The sequence below is a fragment of the Typha angustifolia genome, chromosome 14 (assembly GCF_048772165.1).
Source record: "Typha angustifolia cultivar Huaian chromosome 14, ASM4877216v1, whole genome shotgun sequence".
Classification (NCBI taxonomy): domain Eukaryota; kingdom Viridiplantae; phylum Streptophyta; class Magnoliopsida; order Poales; family Typhaceae; genus Typha; species Typha angustifolia.
In genome coordinates, this window is record NC_133252.1 from 368,369 (window position 1) to 380,206 (window position 11,838).

Genomic DNA, 11,838 nt, shown 5'->3' on the forward strand with positions numbered 1-11,838 from the left:
ATTAGATTTTTTACTTTTGTCACATAGAATATCTTGCTGGCTCATAGCATTACTATATTTCAAACCAGTTGGTTAAGTTCACTCGAATTTCGTACCCTCTTCTTATTTCTACTACTCTTTTAATACAATCCAATACAAACTCTGTTAACAAGAAGCTGCAGAGAATATAAACAGAAAGCAATAACCATGCAACCTGAGATATACAAGAAAGAAAAACATTCTGCCATATCTTATTTTGATTCCTTAAAAGTGATATATTACAAGGTCTTTAATCATGAAAATGCAATCACATATCTACAAATCAAAAAATTGAGGAAACTATGTTTTTGTATGTGTTACAAGAGAGGAATTAGCTAGGAGGAAACAAACTAAAGACTCGAGCATTTGCCTAGCTCAAGTGATAATTCATCTAGCAGATCATCCAACATCAGAGCCTCCAACTCCATTCCAACAAACTCAACATCACAATGAAGGTTTAACCATCTGTCATTCTTCGCAAAGTCTCGAGCCACAACATCTTCAAACAGATTGCTGGATTGATCTTGCGAACTAAGATGCAAATGAATTTTCACCTGGACCTCCTTGAGGACACGGCGTTCTACAAACTTTGAGCTAATATGGAAAACAAAGTTTGAGAACCAAGGGCTGTGAGAACAATAGTTTTCATAAGTTTCATACAGTAATTCATTAGTAAGGTCAAACAGAAGCTCCTGGTCTAGTGGTACACTGTTAGAGTTAAATTTCGTGATATCAAGTTCATAAGGCAGGTCATTTGCTTCTCCGAAACCTGCCTGGTTAAGGGAGTACAAAGCTCCAAAGAATCCTTCACGATTGAATCCATAGTTCTCTGATACATCCATTGCATAACTGAGTTCAGCTTCACTCTTTTGATTCACTTGAAATTGAAGCCTGTCATGATTTGCTAGGCCCTCTGATTCTATGTTGCCAAAATTGGGTTCGATAGTTTCCATTCCACAGGAGGGTTTGACACCCAACAACTTCTGTGGATTTGAAAATATGTCTAGCTCGATGAAATGGGAACTCCCAAGCTCTAACTCTGAACCTACAGTTAAAATGGAATATTTCAATAAGTATGAAAAAGATACTGAAATGAAAAATATAAATTATACAGTTTGAGTTCGCATTGATAGTGTACTGATTCATCTTTGTTTTTTTATAGGCAGGCACTATATCCCAAAATCAAGAGAATATATAGAAGTGAATCTGAGTCTTGCAACTTCTAAAGAGCTGCTGAGAGTTTGGAATATCCTTTTCTATTACTTAGCAGAAAAGGTTGTGTGGCGGTGAAGTATACAAATGGATATACCTATAATGCATATTATTGTCTACTAGAAAAGCATTTATAAATTTTTGATGCCTCACCTTCTAAATTTGTATACTTTGCTGAACTGACAGGCTCCTCTGAATCAAGAGTAGAGATCGGACCGGTTTTTGTTGCTTCACTGCTTGGGTTTGCTTCAACTTGCACTTCCTGCTCATAGGACGGAGTACAAGTAGTGCCCTCTTCATTTGGATCTGAATCCACCCAAACTTTATTTTGGTTTTCCTCACAAGTTAACACTACCTTTTCTAGAGGTTCAGATTCTTGCTCATGGAGAGGAACACTGCTTGCATTCTCTCCTGTTGATTCTGAGATCTTATATGTTTTTCTGTGGCAATGCTCATTAGTTAGCACTGATTGTTCCAGATCTTGAATCACCCCGCTAGCATTTAAATCAACAGCATGCCCTTCACATATGTTTGATTCTGTTCTCTCTTCAGTATGCACAACACTACCTAGTGACTTCACCTCGTCGGAGCTATGAATGATAACATCACGGTCCAGAGCATCGGTGACAGGTATCTTTGATGATAAAGCTTCATGAAGTAGTTCAATTGGAGCAACTCCATTTAAAGAAGATGACCTAAACTCAGGACTGGAATAAATTCTTTGGAAGATATTTGGTGTCAGTTCAAGCAAAGAATTGTCTTCATTTGACTTCAAGCTACCAGATAACTTTTTGGACTCAAGTAAACGTGAGTACCTATCCAAAGTTTCAGAAAGAGAATGGGACCTGTTAATACTTTGATGTGGGTACCTATTAACAGAACCACCAATCTTCTGCCTTGAACTATCTCTAATATATGTAGCAGAGGCAGATCGAAACAGCTTTTCCTTTTGCACATCTTCAGAAACATTTTGACCATAAGGGATTCTATGCAGCATTCCATCCATGGATATCCGATGATGTTCTTTCTTCCGCTCATTGATTACATCCATGATCCTCTGTTTGAGAACATTGAGACGATTCAAAACATCTTCATCATCCTTCTGGCCTTCCAGTTCACAATGAGATTGAGGAAAATACTCCGAAATAGGCTCAGTTGTGTCATTATTCTTAATTGAAGGTTCTGGATCATATAAATCAGTATCAATATCAACAACAGACTCAGGTCGTATAGCCTGAAAACCAGCAAACTTCTCAGTTGAGCTTGAGCTCCTAACCAGAGACTTCTCTTCTTGGTGGACAAGAAGATCACTTCCCTTCCACTTATGTCTAAGCCTGGATCTGGATGACAGGCTTTTGGGTGTGCCTAAGAATCCTGTTCCCGGGAATGAGCCAGACTTGGTTAGTGCTCTTATTTTAGAAGAATGAAGACCAAGATAATTCTCCCAACAAATATTTGGATCTTCAAGAACTTCTAGAAACAAATCCTTCTGTGTACTGAATAATTCCATCATATTGACAAAGTCTTTTATAGCATCTCTACCCTGTTCCTGATCTGTTCTCTTTTTCTTTGACAAGTTCTCCAAGTGTTTAAATAGTGTTGTTTGCTTCTCTAAATTCTCTCCAAGTTGATCGTATCCGACATGATTTTCAATATTAATCGTATTCATGTCACTACATACATCACATATTTTCCCAGAATTAGGCCTATCCATGCCTCTGGAGAACACTTGGACATCACTGCTTTCACAAGATTTAGTTCCGTCTGAATTTATATCAACAGTAGGCGTTTCACTCTGAGAAGTCATTTCATTAGGAAGAACATAATCGTCACACTCCAAGTAATGTATTGATATAGTTCGCAACAGCCGTGGTGCTACAGGAAGCATCTTTTGCTTCTGATTCTGTTTCCTGTAAAGTCGTTTTGACATCAAAGCCCTCATCCAAGCCTTGAGAGAATTTCTTTTCAAGGTATTACTTTTATTTGTAACCTGGTGAACCCCAAATATGAATGAGTAAATATAACAGAAAATTCAATATAAGCAGATCAAAAAAATCTAACCCACTGGTATCTGAAAGTGCATAAAAAGTTACTATGCCTGTTTTTTCTTTCTCATTTAGTATTTGAAAGAATGAAATACTTGATGAATTAAAGAGGATTTACATTTAAATTTGGACAAAGTTCTTGCTTATAAGCTCACGAAATTAAAATGGACAAATAAACATAAATTACTATTGTCTCATAGTGGATAAAACTGATCATTATGATTTTTATACTACTTGTTCTAATCAAGACTTGCCAAAATAAGTTCTCCATATGCATGATATGGTTGAGAATTTATGACATAATTACATGAAATCAACAATCCAGCAGATAATCAAGCATCAGACTGGAGAATAAACTTGACATATAACACCCAAATAATTTGCATGTTGATGAAAAAAGATAATACTGAAGAAAGAATTCCAATGACATGAAACTATAAACTTGCTGGTGATGATTTAACTTACTTCGGACTCTGCTTCACTGTCCAAGGTATCATGTTCATTGCCGCATAAAGGAGCATATGACCCTGGAACTTTTAGTCCTATAGCAAGAATTATCATGAATAAGTGAAAGAACTTGAAGAGGTTCCAATCCAAGAAGGAAAAATTTTACAGAACTAACTGATCCATTTTTCATAATTTTACTATTTACATGAAAAGAATATGGGACTCTGAATTGATGCCTTAATCACTAACCCTTGCCTAAATTAACTAGATACTTTAATGCTGAAATATATACCCCGATTATCAGTAACCATGACCATTTTAAAAGATCACAAATATATTTTACTTGGTTATTGAACTCAAGACTAACCAAGGTTTTTTGGTTATCAAGCACAATTTCCTAGAAGTGCTCCTCATTTCATTGGCAAAGATTCAAAATTCCTCTTCAAGCAGTTATTCAGTAATCATTTCCAACACAAACTATTTAGAGGCACCAACAAAAAGAGAAAAGAAAAAGTTCCCTAGTATCTCTTCTAAAGTAGCACCATGATAAGAGCTAACTAATTACCTCCAGGTCGTCTGCCACCATCATCCATCCTAATATGGAGACGCCTGTAGAAATTGGAGAATTGAAGGAAATCCCATGAGCAGCCTTTAAATTCTTTCCCAAAAGGCAAAGAGCTTTGATGCTGCAACATTTCTGCCATATGCGGCAAAAATTTACGTAAACACCTCAAAGAGGACAAGAAACCCCAGCTCCTCCACCTCCAACTCTGTCAGGGAAAACAACAAACACGTCATTGGCAACGATAGAAACAGCACAATAATCCCCCAAAAAAATAAATCAAATTAAGCTATAGAAGCATCAATCCAGATGGGCAACACCCAGTTCGATCTAAAACAAATTCCAGGTAAGCAAGTTAAGATTATTCACGCCACAACAGCTTAAACGAACAGAAAAGACGAAGGAACCGATGGTTTTACCTCAGACGGGTCGCGATAATATCAAAGAGGGGAAATTAGATTGGGATTTGGGTCTGGATTATGGTCAGAAAATAGGAGAAAAATCTACAGCTTTAGGGGAAGGAGGAGTTGAATTCTTCCACCCGACCAGCGAGAGAAGCAGTCCTTTTCTTTCTTTCCCCTTCCTGTTATAATCCCTACCAAGTTTGGATTTGTTAACTTTTTATTTCTCCAAAACGCTCCCAAGGAAACAACAGCAGCAACAACAACAACAACAAAAAAGACAAAATAAAAACTCTACGTTCGTAAATCGTAAGTCATTAAATTTGTCGAATTAAAGGGAAGTGAACAAGACTTCTACAGTTGATATCTATCTTACAATTATTTTGGTCTACTTTCTCGATTTTTATTTTCTGTACGTACGCGTCTAACCACGTGCCTCGGAACTTACGTGAATTAGAGGCCAGCCAACCGGACTTCGATCTCCATCCGCAGGAACGCTCGCTAATAAGCCGACTAAAATATTTTAGTCTTTTATTTATTGTACGCTAGCCCACGAGATATTAGACCCAAGAAATACATCAAGAAGACTAACTAGTACATGATCACAAGGCTCGACCCGTCCGCCGAATTCGGCCCAAATCCAACCGATTTAAATCATCTATGACTTGACCTATAATACATATATATTTTTATAATATTTTTTTAGTCTCATATTGGATAAATAAAATATCTTTATATAGGCCTATTAAACTCAGCCCGATAAGATATAATAGTTTTATATATTTAACTCATTATGTTAAACCTATTATACTCAATTAAAGTCCAATATCTAATATGCTAGTGGACAGTGATAAACTAGAATATTCTAGTCTGGCCCAAAATCGGCTCGGCCCACCCGATGATTACGTCTACTTGAGATCTAACTCCCCGAGATATCATAGCAGGTCAAAAATTGAGGGAGGCCATACTGGACGGTTGGAGAATGAAATAGAGTCTAATACACAAATTTTAGACCCGAGTTCAATTAAACAATTTAGCTATTAAATGAAGGCCCATATTTTTGTAGATTCGCATTTATTCATCCAGGGTGGATTCCTTATCAAGGTTTTGCCAGATTTGGATTAAGATCTGCCTATCTGGCTCAAATATTAATATCTATCCCTTATTCAGATATTTTTGGGTTATAATATGTTGTCTCGATCTAGCCCTTTATAATGGGCCCAATTGAGAAGCCCAGCAAAGGGGAATAAACTTATCGGGCCCACTCATACTTTATCAAGATTTTCTTTTCTTTTTCTCGGGATGATATTTACATAGCAAAAATTATAATTAACAAAGCAAAAATCATATATAAAAGTAACAATTATGCCCATACTTCATCCACCTAATAAAATTTTCGTAGGGGTAATTATGTTATTATAAAATATTATTTTATTAATAGTATTTCTTGCTTAGTAAATATTTTCTTGTAGTACTAGCAAATGAATTTTTTGCTGCACAAAGATTGTGGAATATTCCAATCAACTGCGATGGTTTATTAAATTAAAATAAATTTTATAAATATAATACACCGAGAAAATGAGAGATATTTTAGAAAGCTTCACAAGCATCAAATCCAAAGAATAAAGAACACTGGTTAGCTAACTATAATTTTATCATAATCTTTATGGATCTTGACTCAAATTTAATAGGGCGTGTTCTCCCTAACTAGCCAACTCTATTCAATAAATGCTTAATTACTTTTTTAAAAGAAAATTCTTATAAATTACTTCTGTATTTCTTCCGCGTGTTTTACCCATAATTATTTCATCATGTAATTAAATTCCTTTCATGAAGCTGAAATGGTGAGCATAAGACAAGGAAGAGGCTATTATCTAGTGCTTAATCCTCATTATCTAAGTTAACGTGCTCGATAATGCCGATAATATAACATTAACTTTAGATCAATGCAGTTCCTGCTGCTCCCACACAAATGGAGCTTTCTTTATAATGCCACACTATTAACAAATAGTTGCAAAAATAAATAATAAAATGGTTGAATTATTTTCCTTAAGTAAATGACGTCACTAGATGCATAATGCAGGTAGATTAACTAGTTTAATCATGGGTTAGGTCAGTACTTAGAGGGAGATTAAACTTCTACTCATTGAAGTGCATGAATTAGGAGAGCTGACTTTTAGAAACGTATCTCCAAGGATTAGCCATTGAGCTTATATTATTAGCCATGATGTTAGTCAAGACATATTTAATGATGCAAACTTGGGATATTTTTATTAATTTATTTTGAAGAAATAAAGGTGGACTTTGTAAACTTTGAGGAGTAGTAAAGCTATGCACGATATAATTAGCTTGAATCCACGTTGGAGCAAGTAAAGAATTAATGAGATACAAATTTCCAATCTTATCGCCTTTTTTTGGACTGGACTTAGTAAATTATAAATGTATATTTAGTGAATATGTCTTTTTCCTAAGTTTTTTTTTTAAATATATATATATATATATATATATTATTGTTTTTAGCTTCTTATGAGCATATTCTTATTAAAATTCTTTTAGCAAGAAGCATATTCTTATTAAAATTCTTTTTCGCAACAATATTAATATTAAGAGATCAAAATATTAATTAGTGGGATTTTTTTATTTCATTTTCTTAGATTTAATTATTTAGTGAACAATTAATTTTAATCAGGCTTCACAAGCCCCTGGTTTAAAGCCAGGGCCGGTTGTTTGACCTTTTTCTTTTTATTATTTTTATTTATTTATTTTGTAATTAGATTCCTACCTAGATTCGTTCTGTTGAAATAAGGAAGGTACTTTATGTTTCACATATATTTTAATCTCGGTGCAAAAAGAGTCCTCATACTTCTATGAATTTGCACCACCTTCTTTTCGGGGTTTTTCTGCAAAACACCACAATTAGTTCGTCCAAAATTAATATTATCTGCAAATTAACTAAAATGCTTCTTTTTTTTTTTCAAGTGGTTTTACGAATATATTATGCCTATATTCCATAAACAAAAGTATATTAAAAAAGAGAAGAGAGAGATCAATTTATTATACAAAAATAAGATTTAACTTAGAATATTCAGCATTAACTAAGGAGAGGTGGTTTTGCACATTTAACTGATATAGGAGGGCTAATTTATAAATATGGCAAAAAAATGATAGGTGTTTCATATATAATAAAAAATATAGGTGCTGATTTGAAAAAGGAAATCTAGAAAAAGGAAAATAAAAATAAAATAAAACCTCTCTCTGTCATCCTTCTTGGATTACTGAACCCCGCCACCTAGAGTCAACTACTCAAAAAGATTGCTCCCTCTCAACATTCAATCCCCCCAAAACTTTTAAAAGTCAACTCTCTCCTTTCTCCTCCACTCCCTCTCCTCCCCTCTCCTCTCCTCCCCTCTCCTCTCTCCACCAATCCCTCTATCAAAACTTCCCCATGCTCTGATCTAAACTTCCAATCTCCTCAACTCCCTTCCTTTCCTCCTCCTCAAATGGGCAACGGCGTCGCAAAGCTCACCCCGTGCTTCTCCGGCGCCGGCGAAGGGCGGCGTCGCCACTTATCCTCCGCCGCCGTCACCTCCGAGCCCTTCCCCGACGACGGATTCGGCCACTCCTTCTTCTACTCGTCCGCCCTCCCCACCTCCACCTCGGCCACCGCCAGCGGTGTCGGCGCCGGGAATGAGTCGGAGATCATGGCCAGCCCCTTCTTCTCGATATCCGGCGCCGCCATCAGCGCGAACCCTTCCACCCCGCTCTCCACTTCCGCTCTCCTCCACGAGCTAACCGCCTCCCCGGCCGCCTCCTTCGAGAGCTCCCGCTCCTTCGCGTCCATACCCCTCCACCCTGCTCCCCGCCTCTCCGCCTCTCTCTCCGGCCCTCTCTCCGCCGACCACAGCTTCTCCGGCCACTTCTCGGAGCGCCAGTTCATGTCCGGTCCTCTCGACCGCCCCGCTCTCTTCTCCGGCCCCCTAGACCGCCCCTCCTCCTCCTCCTCCTCCCTCTCCTCCGGCCGCCTCCAGCGCAACCTCTCTCAGATCATCGCTGAGCGCCGCGCAGCCCGCCGCCGCCACCGCGCCAACCGCTCCTTCTTCCGCTTCTTCTCCAAAGCCGCCTCCAAGCTCCAACTAAAGAAGCCCAAACGGAGCGCCGACGACTACTCCACCGACAAGAAAGAACACGAGCAATCATCCACCTACGCGAACGGCGAAGAGATTTACTTACCCGAAGCCGCAAACGGCGGCAATGTCCAGTGGGCACAGGGGAAAGCAGGCGAGGATCGCGTCCACGTGGTCGTGTCGGAGGAGCACGGATGGGTCTTCGTCGGCATTTATGATGGATTCAATGGCCCGGATGCCACCGACTTCTTACTGTCCAACCTATACTCTGCCGTGCACCAAGAGCTCAAAGGCCTCCTCTGGGAGGAGGAGGAGGAGGAGGAGGAGGACCTGACATGCACTTCTCATGAACAAGACACGCACGTTTGCAGCTCTTTCTGTTGCGAAGAAGAGAGGAAGAACTTGGCCTACGGCGACATGTCGGAGCTCGACCGGATATTTAAGGAGCAGCTGCAGAGGGCAAACTCCGCAACCGGAGTTCAGCACCCGAAGGTGTTGAAGGCTCTGTCTCAGGCTTTGAAGAAGACAGAAGATTCTTACCTAGACATTGCAGACAAGATGGTGTTGGAGAATCCTGAGCTCGCTCTCATGGGCTCATGCCTTCTTGTGATGCTGATGAAGGGGGAGGATATCTACATTATGAACGTCGGCGATAGTCGCGCAGTTTTGGCGCAGAAGAGCGAGCCTGATCTGACCAACATACTCGGGAAGGCGACGCAGGATCTAGAGAAGTTCAAGGTGGAGATGATGCGGCAGCTCGAGGCGTATGAGATGGATGAACTCTCTGGTTTAACTGCTCTGCAGTTGACCTCAGATCATAGCACCTCTGTAGATGATGTGAGAAGACTACTCTTACAATTCTTTACTGTTTGGATATATGTATTTTTTGTTGTTGTTGTTGTTGTTCTTACTTGGATTGTTGATGATTTGATTCAGGAGGTGCGAAGAATTAGATCTGAACATCCTGATGATCCTTCAGCAGTTGTGAATGGAAGGGTGAAGGGGTCTCTGAAGGTTACTAGAGCTTTTGGGGCTGGCTATTTGAAGCAGGTATGATGCTAGTTACAATCTGGTTGTTATTAAACCATATATGGTTGCTAGAAAATTTAAGTTGGCTAAAGTCATCCATCATCTAACACAAAAATTCTTCTTCTTCAGCCCAAATGGAACAATGCCCTCCTGGAGAGGTTTAGGATAGATTATGTTGGAGCCTCCCCATATATAACATGCAATCCAAATCTGCGACACCACAAACTTACCCCAAAGGACAGATTCCTGATACTCTCATCTGATGGGCTTTACCAGTACTTCACCAATGAAGAGGTGGTTGCTGAAGTGGAACTCTTCATCACAACCAATCCTGAAGGTGATCCTGCTCAATACCTTGTTGAAGGTGTCCTTCGCAGTGCTGCAAGAGCAGCCGGTAAGATTCAATATAACGAAAATATGTCCTTAATTTGCTTATTTTATATAGACATCTTTTGACATTCCTGCATCTATGAATGCAGGCATGGATTTCCATGAATTACTCGATATACCGCAAGGATTCAGGCGAAAATACCACGACGACGTTTCCATCATAATAATCTCCTTGGAAGGAAGAATATGGAGATCCTCCATGTAGATACTGATAACATTTTCGAAGAACAAATATAGAGGTCCATGGAAATTTCAGGCTGGCTCTACATATTTTTTTTTTCCTCCATTGCTGTTTTTTAATAACAGCACTTGAGCTTCAGAAATCTGGTGCTCCCAGAACTGATTCATTCTGTAAAACGACTGAAACTACCCATTCATTTACACTCTTATAGAAATGAATTAAGTGACACTCAATAATTGTTCCTTCGCTGCTGTTCGATTACTAATCTTCAAATTACTCGTTGGCTTCCTGTCAATTTTTTTTTCTTCTTCTTCCTATTCGGATCAACCGACTGCTTTGAGGTCATGAAGTGATCCTTGTATTTCATCTGATCTAATATTTCTGGGCATGTGTTGATAAAATTAAGTGCCAATGAAGGATAACTTAAAGATTCTACCAAGCATTCTTCAGTAGTAAATGCTGATTGATAACTTACTGATGATCCTTATTCAGATCTTCTCAGTGGCAAAGGCTCATAGGAATCAAACAGCAAGATAAAACAAACTTCCTACTGTATCATTATTGAAAATGTTACAAATTTATCTCAACCCTATCGCTTCATAAGTTTCATGCTGGATTTTATCTGACAGTACAAACTGTCTCATTCTTTTATCTCTCTTCTTCCATCGCTACAATCTTAATTATCTATTCAAATTACAACACCCTCGGTATACTTCTAATGTTCTTATTTTGAGCGTTTCTTCCATGCCCTTCATCCAAATTAGTTGTTTTAAGTGAGAAAAAAAAAATTCAAACTGTTGACAGAGCCAAGAGTACAATTGACATTTCTTAATATTCATCTCTTCAACATGTAGTTATCTCATCATTATCTCTCTTCTTTCTGTTCCTCTCTCTTATTCATATAAAAATAAATCAAATTCTTAATCAACATCTATGTATCCTATATCCTTATTTTTCTCCATCTCTGCCCTTTTGCTTATATATGAATAAAAGAATATCTGATTTAGATCAAGTTATCTCCCTTTCCAAATTTCATTCATCTGATTCAAAGTTGATTTTAAATTGATTAGATTTGCATAATCTATAGTCCAATTCATTTACTGATCATATTTGTTTGCAAACTTAATCTTTTCTGAACTAGTTCCACACAGTTTTCTCTCTTCTCTCTCTATCCCTCTAATATGCGAACCTCTCCACAACTAATATTCTTAATGACTAATTATCTCTTTAAGCACTTAGCCATTTAGCAGCACTATAATAGTTCTATCAATATCACTTTATGTCAGCAAATGCTTTTGAAGACTTTAATCTGCCGCAATCTATAACGTATATTATTAGCATATGCTTCCAAGCAATGATTCCATATTATTTATTTATTTATTTTAAAAGTTACGCTAATATTTTAATAACAAGTCTGACTATATATATA

General features: G+C 38.0%; 2 protein-coding genes across 2 annotated transcripts; one reads left to right on the plus strand and one right to left on the minus strand.

Annotated features, from left to right (window-relative positions):
- Positions 1 to 201: 201 nt before the first annotated feature.
- LOC140776609 (uncharacterized) lies at positions 202 to 4,980 on the minus strand. The gene is made up of 5 exons (XM_073120360.1): positions 4,704 to 4,980; positions 4,288 to 4,492; positions 3,741 to 3,817; positions 1,384 to 3,220; positions 202 to 1,063 (listed from the first exon to the last, which is right to left on the minus strand). Exons 2-5 carry the CDS (start codon positions 4,424 to 4,426, stop codon positions 369 to 371), a joined length of 2,748 nt encoding a protein of 915 aa, XP_072976461.1. The 5' UTR covers positions 4,427 to 4,492; positions 4,704 to 4,980; the 3' UTR covers positions 202 to 368.
- Positions 4,981 to 8,038: 3,058 nt separating this feature from the next.
- LOC140775471 (probable protein phosphatase 2C 4) lies at positions 8,039 to 10,661 on the plus strand. Its single transcript, XM_073118786.1, has 4 exons — positions 8,039 to 9,646; positions 9,746 to 9,859; positions 9,968 to 10,232; positions 10,318 to 10,661. The coding sequence occupies exons 1-4, from the start codon at positions 8,186 to 8,188 to the stop codon at positions 10,431 to 10,433; spliced, it is 1,956 nt and encodes a 651-aa protein (XP_072974887.1). The 5' UTR covers positions 8,039 to 8,185; the 3' UTR covers positions 10,434 to 10,661.
- The last annotated feature ends 1,177 nt before the right edge of the window (positions 10,662 to 11,838 follow it).

What these genes read in the sequence shown, in the direction of transcription:
- LOC140776609 (XM_073120360.1), bottom strand. Translation starts at nt 4,426, where the DNA reads ATGGCAGAAATGTTGCAGCATCAAAGCTCTTTGCCTTTTGGGAAAGAA. An exon ending in TGGTGGCAGACGACCTGGAG is followed by an intron (nt 3,818 to 4,287) that starts GTAATTAGTTAG and finishes TTCTTGCTATAG; the next exon opens with GACTAAAAGTTCCAGGGTCA. An exon ending in ACAGTGAAGCAGAGTCCGAA is followed by an intron (nt 3,221 to 3,740) that starts GTAAGTTAAATC and finishes GGGGTTCACCAG; the next exon opens with GTTACAAATAAAAGTAATAC.
- LOC140775471 (XM_073118786.1), top strand. Translation starts at nt 8,186, where the DNA reads ATGGGCAACGGCGTCGCAAAGCTCACCCCGTGCTTCTCCGGCGCCGGC. An exon ending in ATAGCACCTCTGTAGATGAT is followed by an intron (nt 9,647 to 9,745) that starts GTGAGAAGACTA and finishes GATTTGATTCAG; the next exon opens with GAGGTGCGAAGAATTAGATC. An exon ending in CAGTGCTGCAAGAGCAGCCG is followed by an intron (nt 10,233 to 10,317) that starts GTAAGATTCAAT and finishes CTATGAATGCAG; the next exon opens with GCATGGATTTCCATGAATTA.